At 38.6% G+C, this 22,050-nt stretch overlaps 1 protein-coding gene across 1 annotated transcript; it reads right to left on the reverse strand.

The window, feature by feature from the left end:
• Positions 1-1,151: 1,151 nt before the first annotated feature.
• On the reverse strand, positions 1,152-21,457 carry LOC113105355 (uncharacterized). Its single transcript, XM_026266396.1, has 8 exons — positions 21,294-21,457; positions 15,090-15,647; positions 12,838-13,038; positions 12,723-12,766; positions 11,883-12,198; positions 7,466-8,019; positions 3,224-3,491; positions 1,152-2,142 (listed from the first exon to the last, which is right to left on the reverse strand). The coding sequence occupies exons 2-8, from the start codon at positions 15,636-15,638 to the stop codon at positions 1,771-1,773; spliced, it is 2,304 nt and encodes a 767-aa protein (XP_026122181.1). The 5' UTR covers positions 15,639-15,647; positions 21,294-21,457; the 3' UTR covers positions 1,152-1,770.
• Between the last annotated feature and the right edge of the window lie 593 nt (positions 21,458-22,050).

Here is a 22,050-nt window from a genome sequence, read left to right on the forward strand (position 1 = left end):
TAGTTCAGTTTGTAATTCATGACTTAAACCCTTTCGAAACAGAACTTTTAAGGTGTCACTCACCCAGGTCGTTTGTGCTGCCAATGTGCGGAAGTTCATAGCATACTCAGCAGCTGAAGATCTCCCCTGAGAGAGCTCTAGCAAGCGTTCGCCAGCACTCTTTCCCTCCTTGGGATGATCGAAAACCTCACGGAAGCGTGTGAGAAAATCATTGAAGGAGGAGAAGGATGATCCATCCGTACGCCATACAGCGGTAATCCAGTCAAGAGCCCTTCCGGTTAACAATGAGCAAACAAAGGCAACCTTACTGTTGTTAGTGGAATAGAGCATGGGTTGTTGTTCCACAAACAGCGAACATTGTAGTAAGAAGCCTTTACATTTGTTAGGGTCACCGTCGAATTTCTCAGGAAAAGCCAGTCGTGGGTTAATCTGAGAGGGCGTGGGAACCGCATGTGCAATGGCGGCCGCTTGTGGCGCGGGTGTCGTGACAACAGGACTATGGAGATTCTGAATAGCCTTCACCAATTCCTCCGTGACGGCGGTAAGATGATTTAACTGTTGCTGATTAGCAGCGATCTGACTTGCCTGAGCTGCCAGGTTGGTGCAGAGATGTTCATAGGCTGCTGGATCTTGTCCTGGCGAAGTCTTCTGTAATGATGACTGACTCGACATGGGATCCATTTGCAAGCTTTTATTAGAACACTCGTAGTCGTACAGGCGAAGGGTCAGGATCAGCAAACACAGTATAGTAGAGATATCAGAATCGTAGTCAATACCAAGCAGTGGGTCGGGGTAACCAGCAAGTATCACAGTCCGTATTACAATCTGGGTTCAAAGGTAGGCAGCAAAGGTTCTAGGATCGATAATCAGCAAGGGTTGGCAACTGGGATAGCAAGACAGGGTATAACGCTCAGAAATGTTAGCCGTGGCAGAAACAAGACTTCGCAATGAGGTGACGCCAAGGTCTGGCTTATATGGCAGTCTCTGATATGGAACACCTGGCCGGTGATCAGTCCAAGGTGCGGGGCTGTTGGGTAATGTAGTGCGTATCAGTGTAAGTGAGTGTTTGGATGCCTGTAGGTGTCAGTATTCGGGCGATGGTGCCCTCTGCTGGCCTCTGGAGGGACTCACGGGGTTCGTATTCGTGACAGTAACTTCCCTGTTGTTGTTACTTGTTTATTAAAATGGAGCTGATTGAAAAGCACAATTGAACATTCATTATCTACATTTATTTTTGCAAATGTTTACAATTTGATTCCCATGATATTACATTGTCATACGTATATATATGTGCATTGGCTATTTTTATTCATTGTTTGTTTTTAGGAGACAAACTAAAAAAACTACGGAGTAACAAACAAGACTTGTATGTAATGGGATGTGACTTGATCAATAACACTCACTGTCCTTCTATTTCACGTCAGAGATGTAAATACAGTCCAGCCTGAACGGCTAAATGTCATGCAGACATAAGCAAATGAACGAGGATGTGTTCACATGCAAACATATTCATATTTTAGAAACAAGCAAACAAAAACAGACAGTAAACAGCAGGAGTATGAAACAAAACCAAATGAGAATTTTTCACAAAGAAAATCTTCTAAAACAAAATGACAATATTTTAATTCTCACATTTCAATCAAGCTTTTAGACTGAGAAAATAAGACATTTATTCTGAAACAGCAGCAGCAGAAGATGATATTTCAGTTGGGATACTGGGAGTCCAGCAACATTTTCTAGCATTATAAATGGAGAATAGATATGAGCACTTTAATGCAGGGTGGTCAGAGTCTTCATCTCATTTCTGTTCTGTACGTCTGCCATGGTCTCGTTTTCACCACCAGGGGTCTCGTCTCTCGCCCAGTCCCCTTTACGACTCAGTTTGACGGACAGCTTGGTGAAAACAGAGCTCTCTGCATTAGAGCCACGACTGCTGCGGGTGGAGGCCGACTCAGAGTTGGTTCCTTCAAAGAGTTTGGCCATGAAGCCCAGACCAGCCTGACGGATGTGAGAGCTTCCAGCAAACACATACAGGACGGGGTTCACACTGCTGCTCATGAAGGCGAACGCTGTCACATTGGGACGGCCCACTTTTGCCGCTTTTAAAACAGAAGAGGAGGAGCCCTGGATCACACCAATCACCTGTGGGAACAGATCAGCAAGAGAGAAAAGGCACTTTTGTGGGCTGACATAAAATGTGAGAAAACTGACTTCATATATTCATAGGGCACAGGGAGTGGGGGTGCTGAGGGTGCTACAGCACCCCATGTTTTTTTCTTCTGTGGGCAACTGTTTAACTGTTGGGAATACTAATTAATTACATTAAATGCAAATAGGTTGCCTTGTTGGTAAATACAACTTCACCCACAAACGTGTGATTGGGCGAGTCAAGATTACAAAAGACAATCATCACTCATCAGTTTCAGTGGCATGGATGATAAAGTGTGCGTCATACTCTTTTTGATGCAATCAACATGAACCAGCCTTTTGGCGAACTTTTTTTTCTCCTGTCAAATTTCAGATCACATCAGAAAAGCATACATTTTTTAATAAAAAATAAGGAAATAATAAAAAAAGTGTAAAAAATAGAGTATTTGGAAGAAATTGACACAACACTTCCTTAATGCGCTCATATCTATAAGGAATCTGAAGCGTTTTTTCATGATAATTTTATGAATATGGTTACATTGGTGCCATGACCCTGGTGGAAGTAAGGTTTAGTTTTGCAATGGAGGCCAGCTATTATGAGCTCTCAAGAGGTAGACTAGAGGCTTCGGTCTTTAGCATCCTTGCTAGCGCTCCTGCCTCCCATGAAACACTGGTTCAAAACCTGCTCAGAGCATGGGTACATTTTAGGTGCAGAATAAAGCACAACAGAATCCTGGTTTGAACATTTTCCCATGCCATGTTAATCATGGTCATGTGACAGCAGAAAGATATTCAGGGTATCCCAGTGACCCTCTCTGTGAAATCCAGTCTAAAGTCTTATGAGATAGCAAGTATCAAAATTTCATGAAAAGCATGGTGTTTTGATTATTTCAGTCTTTGACATGGTTTTACTTAGTCAGTAATAAAGATATCAAGGTTGCATTTGCACAGAACATTCTTTACCATATGAAGTGATTTTTTTGTTGTTGTAGAAAACAGTCAATCACACACACACACAAAAAAAAACTAATAATAACTAATAATAAAGGATCACATATTGCGAGGTCTGGCTCACCTGTAGGATGTTGATGAGGTGATACGGCAGCCAGAAGACGGCAAACGCAACGATGATGAGGAGGATGAGAGCGTTTCCTCTTCCTTTGCGCTGGAACATTGCGCTACGCAGCCGACAGATCACTGAGATGTAGCAGAACAGGATGAAGGTGAAGGGCAGCAGGAAACCCACGATAGTCTCAAAAAGGTACTGAAAGATTTCATGAGAGTCGCTCTCCCAATGGTACGGCATACACACATGCAACCTTGGATGGAATTGCGTCACAGTACTGTAGGTGCAAAGAAGATGTGAAAAACACAATGTCAGATATAAAGAAGGACATAAAGAAGATTACAATTGTTTATGAAACCAATTGTGCTGGTCCCAGTTTTTGATACAGTGTGCGAAGGTTAATTTGGAAATGTATTTAGTTTTTATTTAAAATGTGATAAGTAGTGTAACTATTTCAATTGATTTATTAAAGTAGTGCAACTGATTACTTTTTGATTACTTTTCTAAATTTCTAATACATTTTTTTATCTGTTATTCTCAAATCAAACAAGCATGTGTCCTATTCTGTGTCCCAGACTTCTGGAACATATCGAAGAGCAGTCAATGCAATTTGGAAATTATATGTTTTTTTTTTTTTTATATATAAATGATTAAAAATAGTAAATTATATTAATGTGAAAGTGTAAAAAGGCAAACATGATTTCTTTAAGGGGTAGGTTACAATTACGCATTATGAACTGAACTGAGATGGCAAGATTTTTCTGAGGCATTATTTTTACATAAAATTAAGTAATTAAAATGACCATGCGTACGTGTATGGCATCATTTATCCCACAACCCTTAACATGAAACATGGTTTTATTACAAATAAAACATGGTTACTAAACTTTAACCAAGGTAACCAAAAAATTTAACCATGGTTTTGCAACAATAACCTAAGTTTAACCTTTGTTTTTGTAGTAAAACTTTGTTTTAGAAATCGTCGTCTCAACCTCAGATGTCACGCCCACAGACCATTGAATAAACGTCTGATGCATATGGGACACAAACATAGAAACACTTCAGGAGTGTTGAAGTCGTTATCGGATTGGTTGAATTTTACAGGATTTCTGCAAGAAGCGTGTGTCGCGTTTTTTAACGTTCCGTCTGGAAACAAAGATACTGTAGTGCCAAACCCTCTCACGAAAGAAGAAAGCCACAGTGTTTATAACTGTGACAGCGAGCACTTATCAGGATCAACTGAACACCGATTTTCAAAAGTATTTGAAATATTTAAAGTTTGTGGCATAGAATCTTTAAAATATGTCTGAGAGTTTAACATACTGGTCTGTTATTGTGGCGACATCTCCATGCCTTGAAACGTGATGATGAACAAAACTAACTTTGATTGGTTGTTTGACATTTCAGTCAAACAGTCTCTTGAGCGTGCCTTGGCCAATGAAAGCTATCATATCACCATGAAGGTCTGCCTACGCGAGACTATACAAATGGAAATCAATAGACAAAAAAAAAAAAAAAAACTTGTTGCCACACTTTTACCTTAACAAATCCATGGTTATATTTTTTAAGGGAACATCAATAAGGAAAATACAAAAAAACACTTTCATTGTCTTTATAATTCTTATTTTTACATTAAAAATAAGTGCTAAATGAGCGCATTTACATTCACGTTCTTAAGCTGATTATGCTTAATGAGCCGAAAAACACTCTTGGTCATGTAAATGTGATAACTCATTTTCTTTTATTGGAGTAAGGTCATAAACGGTGTAAACATAAACCTGTCACAATAGGTACTTTTTGCCTTTTATGCCGATTTTGCATGTAAACGCAATAACGAGTTTTATGTTGGCTTATTAAAGTGTGCATGTGTGATACATTATACGCATTTTAGTTACTTTTACTCAGAAAATCATACAAATGTGTTCTCATCTTATGCAGAATAAGTAGAAATAGTTCTGTCACAATGTTGCATTTATAACTGCATGAGAGGATATGAGCTGTAAGTTTCCTGACATGTTGCAAGTTGACATATTGCAAGCTTAATTTCACAACTGACAAATGTATGGAAGCAGATATGCAAATTATTATAATCTGATGTCCCTACAGGGAAACAACCTGATTTATTAATAAAGACATGTACATGCAGCTTACTTGTGTTGACAGGTTACTGATGTGCATGTAAACAGGCAAAACTGGTTATTTTAATAAACTGATATTTGTAAGTTATCAGCTTACTGGTATGCATGTAAACATACTCATTGACTCCCAAAGTTTCGCTTAAGATTTGTTTTTATAAACCCCTCCTTTACGTAACGCCAATCTGCACTGATTGATCTGATTGGTTGATTTCATTTTCATTCCATCATGCCTGTAAATGCCTGATAAAGCAGCGTTTGTGAGCGCAGTGCTGCTTTGTGTACAGCGTTACCAGGGAAACAGCTATTTTTACTGTTCCAAAAGCAGCACCTAGTGGCAAAGAATACATTTACATTTTCATTCAGACCAATGCGAAAATCTACTGATCATCAAATTTACCCAGGTGGGCAGGCAATATGCTAATGTTTCAGGTTGATGTCAACATAAAACGCTTGGGATTCTTTTTAAAAACAACTCGTTTAAATCATGGACGTAGGTTTGGTCTCAGCTTTGGTTTTTTGATAATTCCCCCCCCCCCCGGAATTATTTTGTTAACTTACCGATAACTTACTGATAACTTACCGTCGGCGTCGTTAACATGCGCGCGCTCACAAACCACCCGCTCGCTGCTAGTGCAAGCACAAAAGTAGTCCCGGCCCGCGCGTGTAGCCTGTCAGATACCACGCCGCCAATCAAATTACGGCGTTTCTTGTACTGTCGTCGTCCTGGCCGTTAGAATCGATCCAAATAGCAGTGCAAAGGAGCTTGCTAAATATTGGTGGGGACAAATTTGTCATCTCAAAATATTGATAGGGACTAGTACATAGCGTCCCCCCCTAAACCTACGCCCATGGTTTAAATGATTTAGAATCAATTCTTTCTTTTGAGAGACAACAATTTTCTACACGGTGCACTTTCAGATTTAAAACTGTGCAGGATGTTTTCATTCACTTATTCACAGGTAATTTTCAAAAATCCATAATGGAGGCACTTTAAGTAAAAGCACAGAAGTACTTTCTTTTAAAAGTAGCCTACTTATGTTCTAAAAGGAAATATACTTTTTTTAAGTCGACTGACTGTTTTATTATTGTTGAATGCAAGCATTCCGACTCTGAAGCAGCTCAAAAATGCATTATGCCCTACTGAATACACTGACTAGCTTGTAGTATATTTGGAATAAAGAGCTTTTAGAATGTTAAAAACCTCTAGAAGTGATTAGTGTGCGCTAACAAACAAAGAATAAATAAATACATTATTTTAAAATGAACACCCTTAGCCACCCATACAAGAGCAGGAGGATCAGTGGGAAATTATGGCCTAGTGGTTATAGAGTTTGACTCCTAACCCTAAGGTTGTGGGTTTTAGTCTTGGGCTGTCAATACAACGACTGAGGTTTCCTTGAGCAAGGCACCAAACCCCCACTGCTCCATGTGTGTTCACTGCTGTGTGTGTGCATTTTGGATGGATTAAATGCAGAGCATGAATTCTGAGTATGGGTCACAATACTTGGATGTATGTCACTTCGTTTTAAAATTGTGTGGGGCAGCTGTGGCCTAATGGTTAGAGAGCTGGACTAGTTACCAGAAGGTTGCCGGTTTGAGTCCCGGTGATGGCAGGAGATGTAGGTGGGAGGGAGTTAATGAACAGTGCTCTCTCACACCCTCTATACCCATGGATGAAGTGCCCTTGAGCAAGGCTCTGAACCCCCAGTTGCTCACCGGGTGCTGGATCTATATCTGCCCACTCCTCTGGGTGTGTGTTCATGTGTGTGTGCACTTGAATGAGTTAAATGCAGAGCACCAACCATACTTGGCAAATGTCACGACTTTCACTTTCATTATATGATCTCACACAGCTCTGACAGTGTGCGCACACATCCACATTTGAACCGAGTGGACAGTGAAAATGCTGTATAAAGAAGAAAAAAATTCACCCACTGATTTTTAAAGCTGCTACATTATAACAACTGCCTACTCTGAGGACCTCAATAGAAATGTAGTGTAGAGAAAAGTATATTTGTCTTTCAGATGTAATGACGTTAAAGGCATAGGTTGTTACTGCTTTAACTGCTTGATGAAAGTGTGATTTGTGTTTCAGTGTGACACTTGAACGTACCGATAGAACGGCATGGGCAAAGCCATCAGAAAAGCCATCACCCAGATGCCCAACATGATGGACAGGATCCTTTTCTTGGTCCTCAACCTCTGAGACAGAAACGGCTTTGTGACGGCCAGCCAGCGGTCCATGCTCATCAGACAGATCAGGTAGATGGAAGCGAACATGTTGACACAGCACAGGTAATGGACCGTCTTACACATGGTGGCCCCAAACTCCCAGTGTAGTCGATTCACCAGGAAGCGGATGAACAGCGGAGCGCTCAGGAGAACCAGCGCATCCGCCACGGCCAGATTCAGGATCAGCAGACAGGTGACAGAGCGGCGGCGCACTCGACACAGAACCGACCACACCACAAACAGGTTCCCGGGGAACCCAAACACGAAGGCAATGACCAGGATAGAGATCCCGATCTGATGGGACAGGGGCAGGGATGCTGTGGAAGGCAAGGCGGGTGAGATGGAGGACCGAGCTGGTCCAGATAGGGATGAGGAATTTGCAGGAACAGGAGTGGCCATTTGGTTCGGAGTTAACAGTGATGTTTCTCGTATATGCTGTAGAGATAAAGTAAAAAAAGACAAGATCACTTTCCTTTTTGCCTTATACAGATCTATCTATCTATCTATCTATCTATCTATCTATCTATCTATCTATCTATCTATCTATCTATCTATCTATCTATCTATCTATCTATCTATCTAATTTTTATTTGTTTTGCTGTGTTAGCAGTAGTAACATTGCCCAACACAAAGCTCAGTTCCCCTTTTGGTTTGTTGTAAAAAAAAACAAAAAAAAACAATACTATATATTACTGGGATTTTTATATGTATATGCCACAGAACATTCACATTTGAGTTTATCTGTCAAATCATTATACAAAACAAACAAAAAAATCCTTAAGCATTAATCATGAATTACTGGAACAGTTATTGAAAAGTTAAGGAAACTTTTTTGAACCTTTCGACATCGCTCAGTTGACGCTTTTTCTTGCTTTCAGGAAAACCTAGCACAATGACACACTGCATCCGTCTGTTTGTTCAAAGTTTAACTTCTCTAATTTAACAGAACATATTAATGTGACATGTGTGGCATATAACCCTGAAGAGGCACTGTTTTTTTTTAGCACACCCCAAGCTGTTACACACACACACGCTGTTTCCTAATCAAAATATGCTTATGGCTGCAGTTATTGCATTTAAAAAAACAAAACAAAAAAAAAGATCCTTATGGTGGCCTACCCACTTGAACTTTTGTAAATAGGCAATGATTTTAGTTAAAGTTTGTATTATAGGTTAAGGTCATGTATTGTCTTTTTACATCAGTTATACTGTTAGACATCTATATTCTGTGAAGCGTTTCCTGCTGATAGGGGTGTTAACCATGTTTTTACACATTTATGACAGATAAGATCAATTGCTCATCTAGCAATGTTAACTGTTGTAAAGTCTTTAAAAACATTTCAAGCACAAACTGACATTATATATCTGATGTTTAGATAAAAAGGTCACCCAGTCCAATTTACTCTCAATAAAACATGACCAAAATACTTTATTTTGTATTGTGGACCCCCTTGTGTAGGGGGTCCACTCCCAAATGTGCACACACACACACACACACACACAGACCTGAATATGAATGCACTTCAAAAGCCTTACCTCAATTGCCTTTAATCTTGTCCGCAGACGAGCTCCTTAGCGCATATATAGCCTATAGAATCATTTTTGTCTCAGCGTCTCAGAAGTGTCCTTATCATTAACATCTTTTAAATAGTGGTGCTATTTAACGTCATCGCTTCCTCTTCACACACAGTGCTTTAGAAACAACCAATTGCCTCAGACAGGAAAGAGCAAAGAACACTTAACATGCACAAAAAAAAAAAAGAAAGGAAAAAGAAATGATATGACTTGGTTCATTTGTTTTTGGTATCTTTTCTTTATGTCGCATTTTGTCCTCCTCTTCTGTGCTTTTTAACTCTTTCTCTCTTATTTGAATTAATCTGAAGCCGTGTCCCGTGATAATACTGATAATGTGCCTGTGTAATACTTCGATTTCCAAATGCACCGCACTGTTGTCATAACAGGGTAGTGTGACCGTTTCCAGCTCCTGGACTGTTGTAACCAGGATGGGCCGTTCACACGCAACACCCAGACCCAGCCGGGGCACTTTTGCCTAATCTTGCCGCCCTGAAGACTCTCCTCTTATCTGAATGAAACAGACGAGGCTTTTCTTTACTATGGGGTTTACTATCCACTGCAAGCATGTCTATAGCTATATTTCAAAATCAGACTCACATAATATTATTCCAATCAAATTAACCATGGTTTCTTTATGGTAAAAGTGTAGCAATTAAGGTTTTTTTTTTTGTTTGCTTTTTTTTTTTTTTTTTGGTGTATTGATTAGCACCACAGTTACCACTGATTTACCACATATACCCTGGTTAAACTATGGTCAGTGGTTGGTTAATTTTCGCAATGGGCATATCATTCAGTACGGTCTCAGAGAAACACAACGCTGCTCGTGCAAACCTCATGCTCTTTAGTGAGATGTTGCATCATTATCAATTGCTTAGGTCACTTCAAACTTCTAGTTCCTTTCATAGCCTATATTAATTAACAATATGTCCTTGACCGGCCTTAACAATATGTTAAAATGGAAATTAGATCAAAAAGTCACCCAAGTGTCCACTTTTTAAGGTCAGCAAATGACCACTAAATGACCACTTACAGAAACTAAAACTGAAATAATCGATTTATTGAGAGTCAGGTTTCATTTCCTCATTTTCAGAATTTACATCTGTTAACATTATTCATCATTACACTTTATGTACAATCTGAACATTATTAAACAGCTGATCAGTTCACACACATTTTATGACATACTGTATATTAAAGCCACAAGACTGGTATTTACAAAAGTTCAACTGATCACAATCGAAGTGCTTAATTTTTTTATTTGATCTCTAAAGCTCCCTGTAATCCCAAAACTCAAACGTGAGCACACATGGGAGACATGCATCGTAATCTTCACATTTAAAGGGTTAGTTCATAAAAAGATGAAAATTACCCCAAGATTCTCTCACCTTAAAGCCATTCATATATGACTTTCAGCGGTCGAGTTATATTAAAAAGTGCTGACTCTTCCAAGCTTTATTATGGCAGTGAATTGTGTTTTGTGATTTTGTGATTGTGATTTTGAAGCAAAATAAAGTGCTTCCATCCATCATAAAAAGTACTCCACACAGCTCGGGGGGTTAATAAAGACCTAATAAAGGCTTAAAGAGTGGGACCGACATGTTTGTGTAATAATAATATCCATAATTAATCATAATCTCTAGTTCCTGCTATAGTACGCGCGTCAATGATAGAGTGGCATTCCAGCGGATGATATAGGATATTTCATGATGAATGGATTTATTTTGCTTAAAAATGTTGATGACTATTCACTGCCATTAGACAGCTTGAAGAGCCATGACATTTTTAATATAACTCAGATGGCATTCATCTGAAAGTAGAAAATCCTGAGTAAATCATGGGGTGATTTTCATTTTTGTGTGAACTGTCCCTTTAACACAAAATCATTGCATTTAATGTGACTGATAATATAGTATGTTTATTTATTTTATTATTTTTTTAATGGTTCAGACATAAGTAAATACATAAATCCTTAAACTTTGATTTACCTCATTCACTGTTGCAATGACCAAAAAAAGTCTCACAGCCTGATTCACCCTCCTTTACTGTCATATGGGTTCACTCAAAATGTCATGGCAATTTCAATGTATTTTTATTTGTATATATAATACAGTTGTAAAGTATCTATTTGAGTGCAACCTGTCAAATCTTGTAACAAAATCCTTAAAAGTTGACCATGCACTGCTGGAAATGTCATGGAAAAGTGAAATGAATTTGAAAAGAAAACAGGACTTGGATACTAGGTTCTCTCTTGATTTCAGTGTCAACCCAACGTTTACCCTCTCAGTCTTGAATCGCTGGACCCCTCCATGCAGGTGGTCTCACTCTGGCATGATCTGAATGGTTCAGCTCTCTCTCAGTTGTGTGGTGCCCTCTAGTGGAAAAACACATGAAGTATCCCAGGTCGGATTTGTGGGCTTTCTTTGTCATGTTTTAGAAGTTAGATCCTGTTCCTTGTTTAGCCCATTAGTCAATGTGTAAAACTTGTGTGGCCGTCTCAGTTCTCGGTCTGGTGATGGTTTGACACTGAGTCTTTAGTTCTCTTTTGTTTTTGGGTACACAATTGGTACAGTTTGTATTTTATGATATAAGCTTGGATTGACCTCCCTCTGTTAGAAAAGCACAAGCTGTCCTGATTTACCCACCATGAAACACTGGAACAACACACAGCCCGACGCTCTCACTGTAGATTGAGTTCCCCTTAACACGCCGCAGCCAGATGCTCACTTACCAATTTTCTGTGGCACAACTTTATTAACCGAGTTTGCGTTAGTGGGGGTGGTGGTGGAATCCGAGTCTTTGTCTTTGAGACTTTCTCCTTCATCGGTGTCTTTCTCTCGATCGCGGCTGTTCTGGTTGCTGCGCCGGGTCCTCCGCGTCGTTTCCAGCGCCGTTCCATCGAACAGCCGCGCCATGAAGGCCAGGCCCTCCCGCCGGATGAACGACTTCCCAGCGAAGGTGTAGAGGACGGGGTTTATGCAGCTGCTGACGAAGGCCACGGTAGAGGTGAGTGCTCGCATCGTCGCCCTGATGTGTTTTAGGCTGTCGAAGGAAGGACAATGTGAGACGTTATAAAAGCAGTTTTAAAACCTATAGGTTTGCTTTGGTTTCTGGAATGTATAACCTAATGACAATATTTTCTTGTTATAAATACTTTACGGCAGAATTTTTTGCCATTTTAAAGCATTGCTTTCCTGGTCAAAGTTACTTTTACTTAAATATTAGCTGCTTTAAAGGGTCATATGATGCCATTTCATGTTTTCCTTTATCTTTAGAGTGTAACAAGCTATTTGTGCATATAAGATCCGTAAAACCACAAAGATTAAAATCTTAAACCCAAAGAAATATTCTTTCTGAAAGTTAAGACTCATCCACCCCTTCCCAAAACACCTCATTCTAACACGACCCCACAAATCTACGTCACTGTGTGGGAAGATTTCCATAACATCGCCCAAATGTATACTTATTTCTAGCAACTTCATATGACCTCTTTAAAGTTGATTGCACTTAATGCATAATAACCATAGGTTGCTGAGATCGTGGTGTGAGTTTTTTAAGTTGCTCACTTTTTTTTTGTGGGAGAATCTTCTGGATATAAAGCTGCAGCCACCTGTGTGAGAAAAACACGATTAGATTGTTTTCGCATTTGAGAAATGGAGTGTTTGATGGACAGACACATACCTGCACCATGTTAATGATGTGGTACGGCAGCCAGAAGAGTCCGAAGGAGATGATGATCACCAGGATCAGTTTCTCGCTCCGGATGCGTCTGCGAAAGCGTGTCTTGCGTATTCTGCGCAGGATGCACACGTAACTGCCTATGATCACGCCGTATGGCAACAAGAAGCCCAGTAATGTTTCCATACCATACTGCATCACCTCCTGCAGATCAACAACACTGTCATGAAGTAACAGAGCCGTAATGGGAAATTAACAAACAGATATCTGTAGATATTTTGCTCTTGATCTTTTTATAGAAAATATGTCTGTCAGAAGGTTTGTTGGACACATTCAAACAAGAAAAATTTAGTTCTCTGCCAAATGTTTTTGGCACAAAACAATATTTGTGGCAGGAACCTCATGCAGCATGATAATGTCATGATGTGGAGAAGCTCTTTACAGACAGGAAGGTTCAAACTGCCAAATGAATATGAGAATAATCTAAAACTCAGAACCTGAACAACTCAAAAGGCCCCAGTTACTGCCGTTCACCAATAATTCCCTTCCAAACTGACAGAGCCTTACAAGGAGAACTTCCAAACCTGGTCAGACCACATTCTGATGTGGTTACATGACATAGTCAGCCAAGGGTTGAGCCAGTCCTCCCAAGATGTTCTTGAACCATTTTGGACACGGAAGGACCACCATCCAATTGGGAATTAAATATAAAAGTATTTAAAATTAAAATTTTGAAAAATATTGTAGGTAACTCAATTAATTTGGAAGAGAGGGTTTACAGATCAGAATGCAAATGGGAGAAGCCTCATGTTACATTCGTCTCGATCGCTGATGACAACATGCCGGATCAATACTGTTCATGTATCGCAACTGATACTTGACTGCCATTGGTTCACCTGCATTCGAGGGGAGGGGCTTACCAATAGGTCAAATTTATCGGAAAAGAAGTTAATTACTCAAAGCTTTTAAAAAACGGTTTACGTTGTGGCCATGTAGTGGTGATAAAAATGAATAACAAAGAGTTGTGTTCACTAACATTCAGTCAGGGGTTTCACTTCGGGTTCTGCAACTGATTCTTTGTTTTGTTTTATTCTATATAAATTATGGTCATTGTCAGAGTCATTAATTTGTGTCTGTGTACCGGCAGCAAAATAATTAAAGTAAATGAAACCTAAATTCATAAATTAAATCTACGATCTGTCTTTTTAAAAATCTGCCTCAGTCCTTAGACTGTTATTTCGTAGGCAACATTAATTTGATCTTAAACGGATACTCCACCCCAAAATGGAAATGTAGTCATTAATCACCTACCCCCAACAGCTTCATTCATCTTCATCTTCATCTTCAATGCTCCTACTTGATTGTTAAACTGTTTAATGTTGAGTTTATTGGATTATATGTTGTGTAACGTATTGTTTGAATTCCAGTGTTGTTAATTATATTTAAGATTTGTTCTTTGGCTCTTGTTTATAGAAACCATACAACTATGATCTGGTTCATATGCCTCTGTTGATGAATAATGATCATGGATTGAGTACTGGATCCCCTGTGTTTTAATGGACACGCCACCCTGCAGCACACATTCCTGAACCAACGCACTTCCAAACTTTACAGCCTAGATGTACAAACCTGTTTAAACATTCCCGAAACAGAATCAGCCAAAGATGCTTCTACAAGGACCGATTCATACTTACAATGAGCAAATTATGCTTGAGGCTTAATAGACTCTTAGGTTACACTAAAACAGTATTTTGCACATTCAAACTGTCATGTATGTTGTGCAAATCAAAAACCAACTCACTGCAATATCAAGTTACAACTATTATTAAGATTATTTATTTTATTTTTCAAAATTGCATCTGACTAAAATACAAGTTTATAACATTACTCCATCCAGTAAAAATGTCATCTCATCTGAAACAGGAGAGAAATATTTAAAGATCAAGCGATGTTCACCAGCTAAAACATTTTGATGTGAAAGGAAATGGTCTTTTTCACTGGAGGAAGCATTATGGAGTGGTGTGGATTACTTGTGAATTATTATGATGTTTTTATCAGCTGTTTGGAATCCATTGAAGCATATGATGGAATGCATTTCTCCAAAAATTGAAGAAACAAACTCCTTTGTGGATTTGTGCATTATGTGTGTAATTTTCAGTCTCATGAAGAGCTTCATTCAAACAATTGTGCTTTGTTTTTCTTGGATGTGCATGTAATAATTTTTGATCTGAAATAATGATGTAGAGTAGACTTACATATCGTGGTTGTGGGTGAAAGCAGTCACACACAAGACTCTGAGACTCTTTGTTGACCTCTTTGATGTTCCTGAAAACCAAAACGGGCACAGAGAGTCCCAAAGCGAGCACCCAGAGTCCTGCCAGCAGCTGCGTGAGCATCCTGCGGTCCGTCAGCACACCAACACTCTTCGGCCACACTATTGCCACCAGCCTGTGGAGACTCATCAGCATGATCAGAAATATGGAAGCGTACATGTTGGCACAGCAGAGGTAGAACAGGACTTTGCACAGCAATAAGCCGAAGATCCAACTGCGCTGAAACAAATAAACCATGAAGAAAGGCGTCAGCAACATGAGGAAGCCATCGGCGAAGGCGAGGTTCAGGATCAGAAGGATGGTGATGGAGCGACGCCGCGCTCGAGCCAAGATGCTCCAGATGATGAAGACGTTCCCGGGGACGCCGAGGAGGAACACAAGGCCAAGGATCAACGTGCCAGTGACCGCTCCACTGGTGTTGCTCAAGATCGTTTCGCTTCCATTAGTTGTGCTAGAGTTTACTGGATCCATCTTGGCAATCTAAGAGTAAAAAAGAGAATGTTTTGTCAGTTGCGGTGACTGTATAGCTTGCTTTTGTAAGGGTATGAATACTTATGTCATTTTCTTATTTAAGTTTATTTTTTTTAATATAAATTCACAGTATTGTGACAGTTGTTTGTGCTTTGTCATTATGTGGATTGATGTAGAAAAAAAATAAATAATTTAAAGCAGTTTAACACAAAAGAGCTTCAGTGTTCATGTTTGGTCTGTCTTGAGAGATTTATACAGAAGTTAGAAATCTCTAATCTTTATGGAGAAAATAAATGGTATGTTCTTGCTGCATATGACCCGTTGCAGAAGTTGTTCCAGGATCTTCTAATAACCCGCCCTAATATAATATTTAATAACTATTGATAAACCACAATGCCAGCTGAAAATCTGTGGATGTATATCAAGAGAAAACACATTTGTTTGCATTTTGGATATATTTTCGATATTAGATCATAAGGAGGGTGGAAGCCACTGTAAATGACATTTGTGGTCTTCAGACAGAAGCACAGGTCAGAGAGTAGTAGCCTCAGCACATTTCAGTTGAAAAATCATGTCCACAAAGCCACTTACTGTACATTAGTGAAGGCATTAGCACACGGCGGACACTGACATGCTCCCTGATGCATTACAAACGCAAAGATTAGCTCAAGTGATAAGAGGAGACTGCGTAACATGATCGTTATCTTCTCATAACAGATCTCCACAATTCAATATGACTGCAAATCATCCATTTAAAAGACACCAATGTGGTACACCGAGAAAGAAAACAGATGACCACAACCCTGCATCCATTAGAGGTCCTCGGGGAGAGGAAAGAAAAGAACACAAAAAGTAAAAGTCTAGAAGACGCTGAATGAATATGTGAAGGGTTTGTGCCAGTGTTTGTATGAAGACCCACTTCTGACCGCAAACCTTACATGTCTATCACTGCAGGAAATTCATACAGGAAATGATTTGTGATAATTTAAGCTAGGGGTTTTTACTAGAAGGTAAACCTGCATGTTATCAGCCGCCATCTAACAAGGATGTGACACGATACAAATGACTAGTTAGCTTTCAAGCACATAATTTTATTCACTTGATATTAGTTTGTGTTGTGTTATAGTTTCTCCTAATGTCTGGTATTGTTTTTGTCAGTTGTTAAAAGGCAAGCAAATGTTTGCTGAGATATTGAGTGCTTACTGAATAATAAATCAATCATGCACTGAAGTAAAGTTCTCAAAAATACCTTTTAAATCCTCATTTTAATTACAAGATATATTCTATTTCAATACAAATTGTATTAATAGTTTAATAATATTATTATTACAAATAAATAAACTACTACAAAATGCAAATATGAAATATTTCTTCATGTCTGCATAACATTATTAGTAATAGTTCAGTCATCAAAGTTGTGAAATAACACAAAAAAGGAGTTATGGGAATGATTTGGTGGCCAAAATGTGACACCATTGTAAACTCAGTAGAAGATAGAAAGAAATTTAAAGAACTAAAACACATTTACACAACATCTTTAGTAATAGTAAGGTCCTCAAAGTTAGGAAATAAAAAGGAGTTATGGAAATGATGTGGTGACCTGGGCTGCGTTTCCCAAATGCATCGTAAGCCAAAATTTATCGTAAAATCTTTTGTCACAAATGAAGCTAGGATTAATTTAGGCTTTTGGGGAAACACAGTCCTGTGCAATAAGCACACCATGATGCTTTTCCAATACGCACTTCAAATCTTCCATTAAATAGCATTAATAAATAATTATTTGACTTGATTTGACACATATGGGCTCTATTTAATCAAAAGTGAACTGAAGTCTGCAGGTCAGAAGGTTTTAAAGGTGTGTTTAAAGATGCAAAACTATCAACAGATGACATACACAAGACTAAGTGTTTATCTCTTCAGCAGACCACATCAGGCATTTCCATCAATCAGTGTATTCCTGCTTCAGTACCCACTTCAAACGTCAATCTGGAGCACAAAACCATGGGCTGAAAGCTGTTTATCTGCAGAACCTGGTTTTGGGGCCTGCAGGCATGAGTCTTAGAAATGATGGTTGTGTAAGCAGACCTTATTTCCTCCTGACCTTTACATTAGCTGTTTGTCACAAAGCTGCTTAGATTTAATCACAGTCACTGATGAGTTGTCTAGTCTAACCATTAATGTTGCAACTCTGTCTGTGGTCGGATACAACAGCAGGAGGTCAGGGTTAAGAGTATACTGATTTCAATCGTCAAAGTGACAGTTCAGCTTGAATTTAAAGGCGTCATCGGTTACTCAAATCAGTAAGACTTTCTAATGTCAAACACAAAAGGAAAATTGTTCAAAACTAGTCATGTTGCTGTAGCCTTCAGATCTCATATAGCATTGCATCCTCTGTAAGTCTTCATTATTTGACTCACCTTCTTCAGATTCAGCTAATTAACTCCGATCTCTATGAACTGAGCTACGCCTGTCTGACCAGAATTGAAAACCCCTTGTTTATGGTAGTTTAGGGCTTTTCTGGAACCTGAAAGCAGCTTTTGTTATGTGAGAAACCACAGTTTGAATAAAGATAATGGATTTCCATTGTGTTCCTCAGAGGGAAGTCAGTCAAACAGCATTAGGGTGAATAAGATACACTTTTCATTTCAGGAGACCTGAAATGCTATCAGTTTAAGAAATCAGAAATGAGCTACAGGGATGAATAAGTATCATGCAATATTTAAGCTTTAAGTCGGTAGCACTTTATTTTACAGTCCTGTTCCTCATGTACATACTATGTACTTGTTATAATAATTACAATAACTATGTATTAACTAGGTACTAACCCTGAACCTACTCCTAAACCTAACCCTACCCCATGTAGTTACCTTGTATTACCAGAACTTTCTTAGATAAATACACTGTAAGTACATTATAAGTACATGTTAGTACACGTACTGTAAAATAAAGTGCAACCTTTAAGTCTCTGTGTATAAATATTAAGGTTATAATATTATAACCAATTTTGAAGTAAAAAAAAAATACTTTTCACAATTTACATTGGGTTATAATTTCTTTAAATGACAAAAAAAAAGTGCATCATCAAAAGCAGATTATCTTAAGACGATATAAAATCATCAACTATTACTCAAAATTCAGTGCAAGAGCCAATTGTGACACACAAAGTACATTTTGCCTATAAAACATAACAATTAGAAAGTAAATGTGATTAAAAAATAATTACATAAAACACATTTTTTTAGGTTGGTCACATTTCAAAACAACTTTAATTTGTTGGAGACAAAAGTCAGAAAATGTCATCACCGTTTGTTGCAACACTATTCTATGACCGTATAGAGTATGTCATATATTTACATTCAGTTCGATGGGAAAACGGTGCAGAAGTTGGAATTCTGTAACAAGTTTTTCCACATAAAGCCTGCTTCCTGATAGCGAGACCAGACATGAACACTGCCCCATAAATGCGCTACAGAGATCTTTCACAATTCTTCCTAATTCCAGCAAAACCTAACTCATACAAAACCAGGATCAGACGGAAGAAAGGCAGAAAGATAACGAGATTTGCTGAAGTGAAGTTCATTCATTCCCATTTCAATGCGGCCAGTGTGTGGACTCTGTTTAGTGTTTGTCTAGCACACGTCTGGGAGACTCGACACAGTCTGAGACATACACCTCAAACAGACGTGAAAATCCACTCACACTCACTAACAAAGACCAACACGCCCTCGGTGGGAACACAGTAGAGTAATGAGCGCTTGACTACACCTGCGTACAGCGACACACACCTGTTTCTGAATCACACACAACAAACATACGCACTTGTGGCTTTGTGTAAAATCATGTTCAATTCTGACTTTTACAAGAATAAATCCAGTGCATTATCCTCGTTTCCTCGTGACCACCTCGAAAGGTTAATGTTACTCAACAGTTCATTAAGCTGATGATGTGTTGTACAGCACTGGCCTGAAACACAGGCAGCGAGTCTTAACAAGCTTTACACAGATGACAATATTCTACTGACATGCATGGAAAAAAAATGTTTGTGCAAAGATGTGCGCTGACATGCGGGGATAACCAGACACACTTTTCCTGGATTGTTGATAATGATCTTAATTTAAAAAAAACAGCACTGATTGCTGTCTACACTCCAAATATAGCACAGGCTGTGTAATGTGGGAGTGTGGTAAATAAATACAACTAACAATCATAGTCATATCATAATTACCATATTAATGTGCCTTGGTATTTGTAGGTTATGTGTCTCATGTCCAACACAGTACCATGTTTTGCAGACATGCATGTTGCCATGAGATTCACATTATTTACAAGTACTTTTTCTATCACTTTTATTATGTTTAACTAATTACACACAATTATTACCATTTATACAAAGCGCCGCATTGCTTTTTAATGACATATCATTGAACATGTTTACAGTGTTTTACTGCAGCATGTTAGGAGCAAAGATGTATTTACTGCAGTTGACACCTGACACTGTTATTTACTTGGCAATCTCTGGGACAAGTCTCCTGGTTTTTATCCAAAATAACTTAAGGTGAGACACTGCAGGCAAAAACACTGTTTTTTCAAGAACCTGTTAATTTTGAGATTTTGGGCTTTTTGGTTTTTCATAAAGTGCTTTTTCAAACTAGTGGAAGGAAAACATCCAAAAGACACTGTTAAGTGTTTCTTTTTTAGCACTTTATCTGTTTGTGTCAATAGATTTCAATTACAATACATATTTTTAAAGACCGTTTTCTCAAAATGAGTTTTTTCTTCAACACTGAGCCATAAATCTCCACTTCAGTAGCACTTACACACACCAAACTTGACATTTTTATTCCTGTCTATATTCTGAAGGTTTTTACAGAGGGATTTGTTCATATATATTTTCCTTGATTATATAAAACATTTTAACCACATGGGGGTAAGTGATTAATAACTACATTTGTAATTCTGGGGTGCAGTAGGCGTATCTCTTTAAGGTTTCTCTGGCCCTTGAGGTTCACTGTCCTGCCTGAACATTTCTAGTAATCCTGAAGATCTTGATTGGCCTGTTCAGGTGTTTTCACTTTGGTTTGTTGGATCAGAGTTTTATGGGTGTAATGGAACCACTGATTCCACTTAAGAGCCTTTATTTTTAAAAAGTGGTCACTGGTTTCAGATGACATCCTAAAGACATCCTATTTCCTTATTTCTTTATAGATGATAGTAAGCCAACATATCATACATAATTTCAAAAAAATTCCTTGAGCACCACTTAATGAAAAAAAAAAAGACTTAAAATAATAATCTGTACTTTATCTTAAAACCATATTCTACTACTACAAATCATTGTAGCTCAAGTGTTGCAACATAATGGTCATAAATTCGATTCCCTGAGAGCACACATATGGGCAAAAAGTTTACCTTGAATGATCTGAATAAAACACCTACTGAATGCATAAATGTTATATTGAACACATAAAAACAGATATGGTAGGCTATATAGATATTCAGTGAATAAAAATATAGCTTATTTAAAGACATTTCACCAGCTTTCTTAATATGACAAGCATGTTTTTATATCTCTATGGGTGTAAACACACTGATAATAATTAACAGTGATCTTCAATTCGACTCAGATATTATCAGAGAGCAGGAAATGAGTCTTACCTTATACTTCCAGTGGTTTACAGCTATGAGTGAAAGCTAAGTTTAGACGTCCCCTTTTCTTTCTTTCTTACTTCCTCCACATGTAATTCAGTTCCCTGGTGATCTCACTGATCTGTCTGTCCTTCCTCTCTACAGTCAAGATATTTCTGTGGCTCTTTCTACATTCTGTGCAGCCTCATGTCGGTGGGTTATCTCTCTCTCTTTTAGAGGCGGAGTATCTTATCATTTGATCATCTTAACAGGTTTCGAAATACACAGCTGTAAATGACACACCTCCAGAAGAGACACAGCACACACACACACACACACACACACGCCTACCTTTGTTTGATCAAGCCTCCACTCCTGTTAGTAATGTCTGAATCAGCATCCTGCACTCACACAGATGCTTGTACAAACGTGTGTTAGCACACAGAAAACTCATGCAGTTTAAATCTAGATTAAAGACCCATCTCTTTAACCTGGCCTACACATAACAATCCGTTAAAGGATTTTTAGGCTGCATTAATTAGGTAAACCAGACCTGGGAACACTTCCCATAACACCCGATGTACTTGCTACATCTTTAGAAGAATGGCATAACGCTAATATTAGTCTGTTCCTCTCTTATTCTGACGTCACCGTAGCCACCAGATCCAGTCTGTGTCCAGATCAGAGGATCACTGCAGTCACCCGGATCCAGATCCTTTTCTGCAGTCTGGAATTGAACTACTGGTTTCGTCTGGTCAGAGGAGAACTGACCCCCCCAACTGAGCCT

This window comes from Carassius auratus, chromosome 7 (genome assembly GCF_003368295.1).
Source record: "Carassius auratus strain Wakin chromosome 7, ASM336829v1, whole genome shotgun sequence".
Classification (NCBI taxonomy): Eukaryota; Metazoa; Chordata; class Actinopteri; order Cypriniformes; family Cyprinidae; genus Carassius; species Carassius auratus.

Excerpts from the sequence above, each read along its gene's own strand:
- LOC113105355 (XM_026266396.1), bottom strand. The coding sequence starts at position 15,638 with ATGGATCCAGTAAACTCTAGCACAACTAATGGAAGCGAAACGATCTTG. Across the intron at positions 3,492-7,465 it reads TTGCCCATGCCGTTCTATCG|TACTGTGACGCAATTCCATC; the intron begins GTACGTTCAAGT and ends TTGCACCTACAG. Across the intron at positions 2,143-3,223 it reads ACCTCATCAACATCCTACAG|GTGATTGGTGTGATCCAGGG; the intron begins GTGAGCCAGACC and ends CTGTTCCCACAG.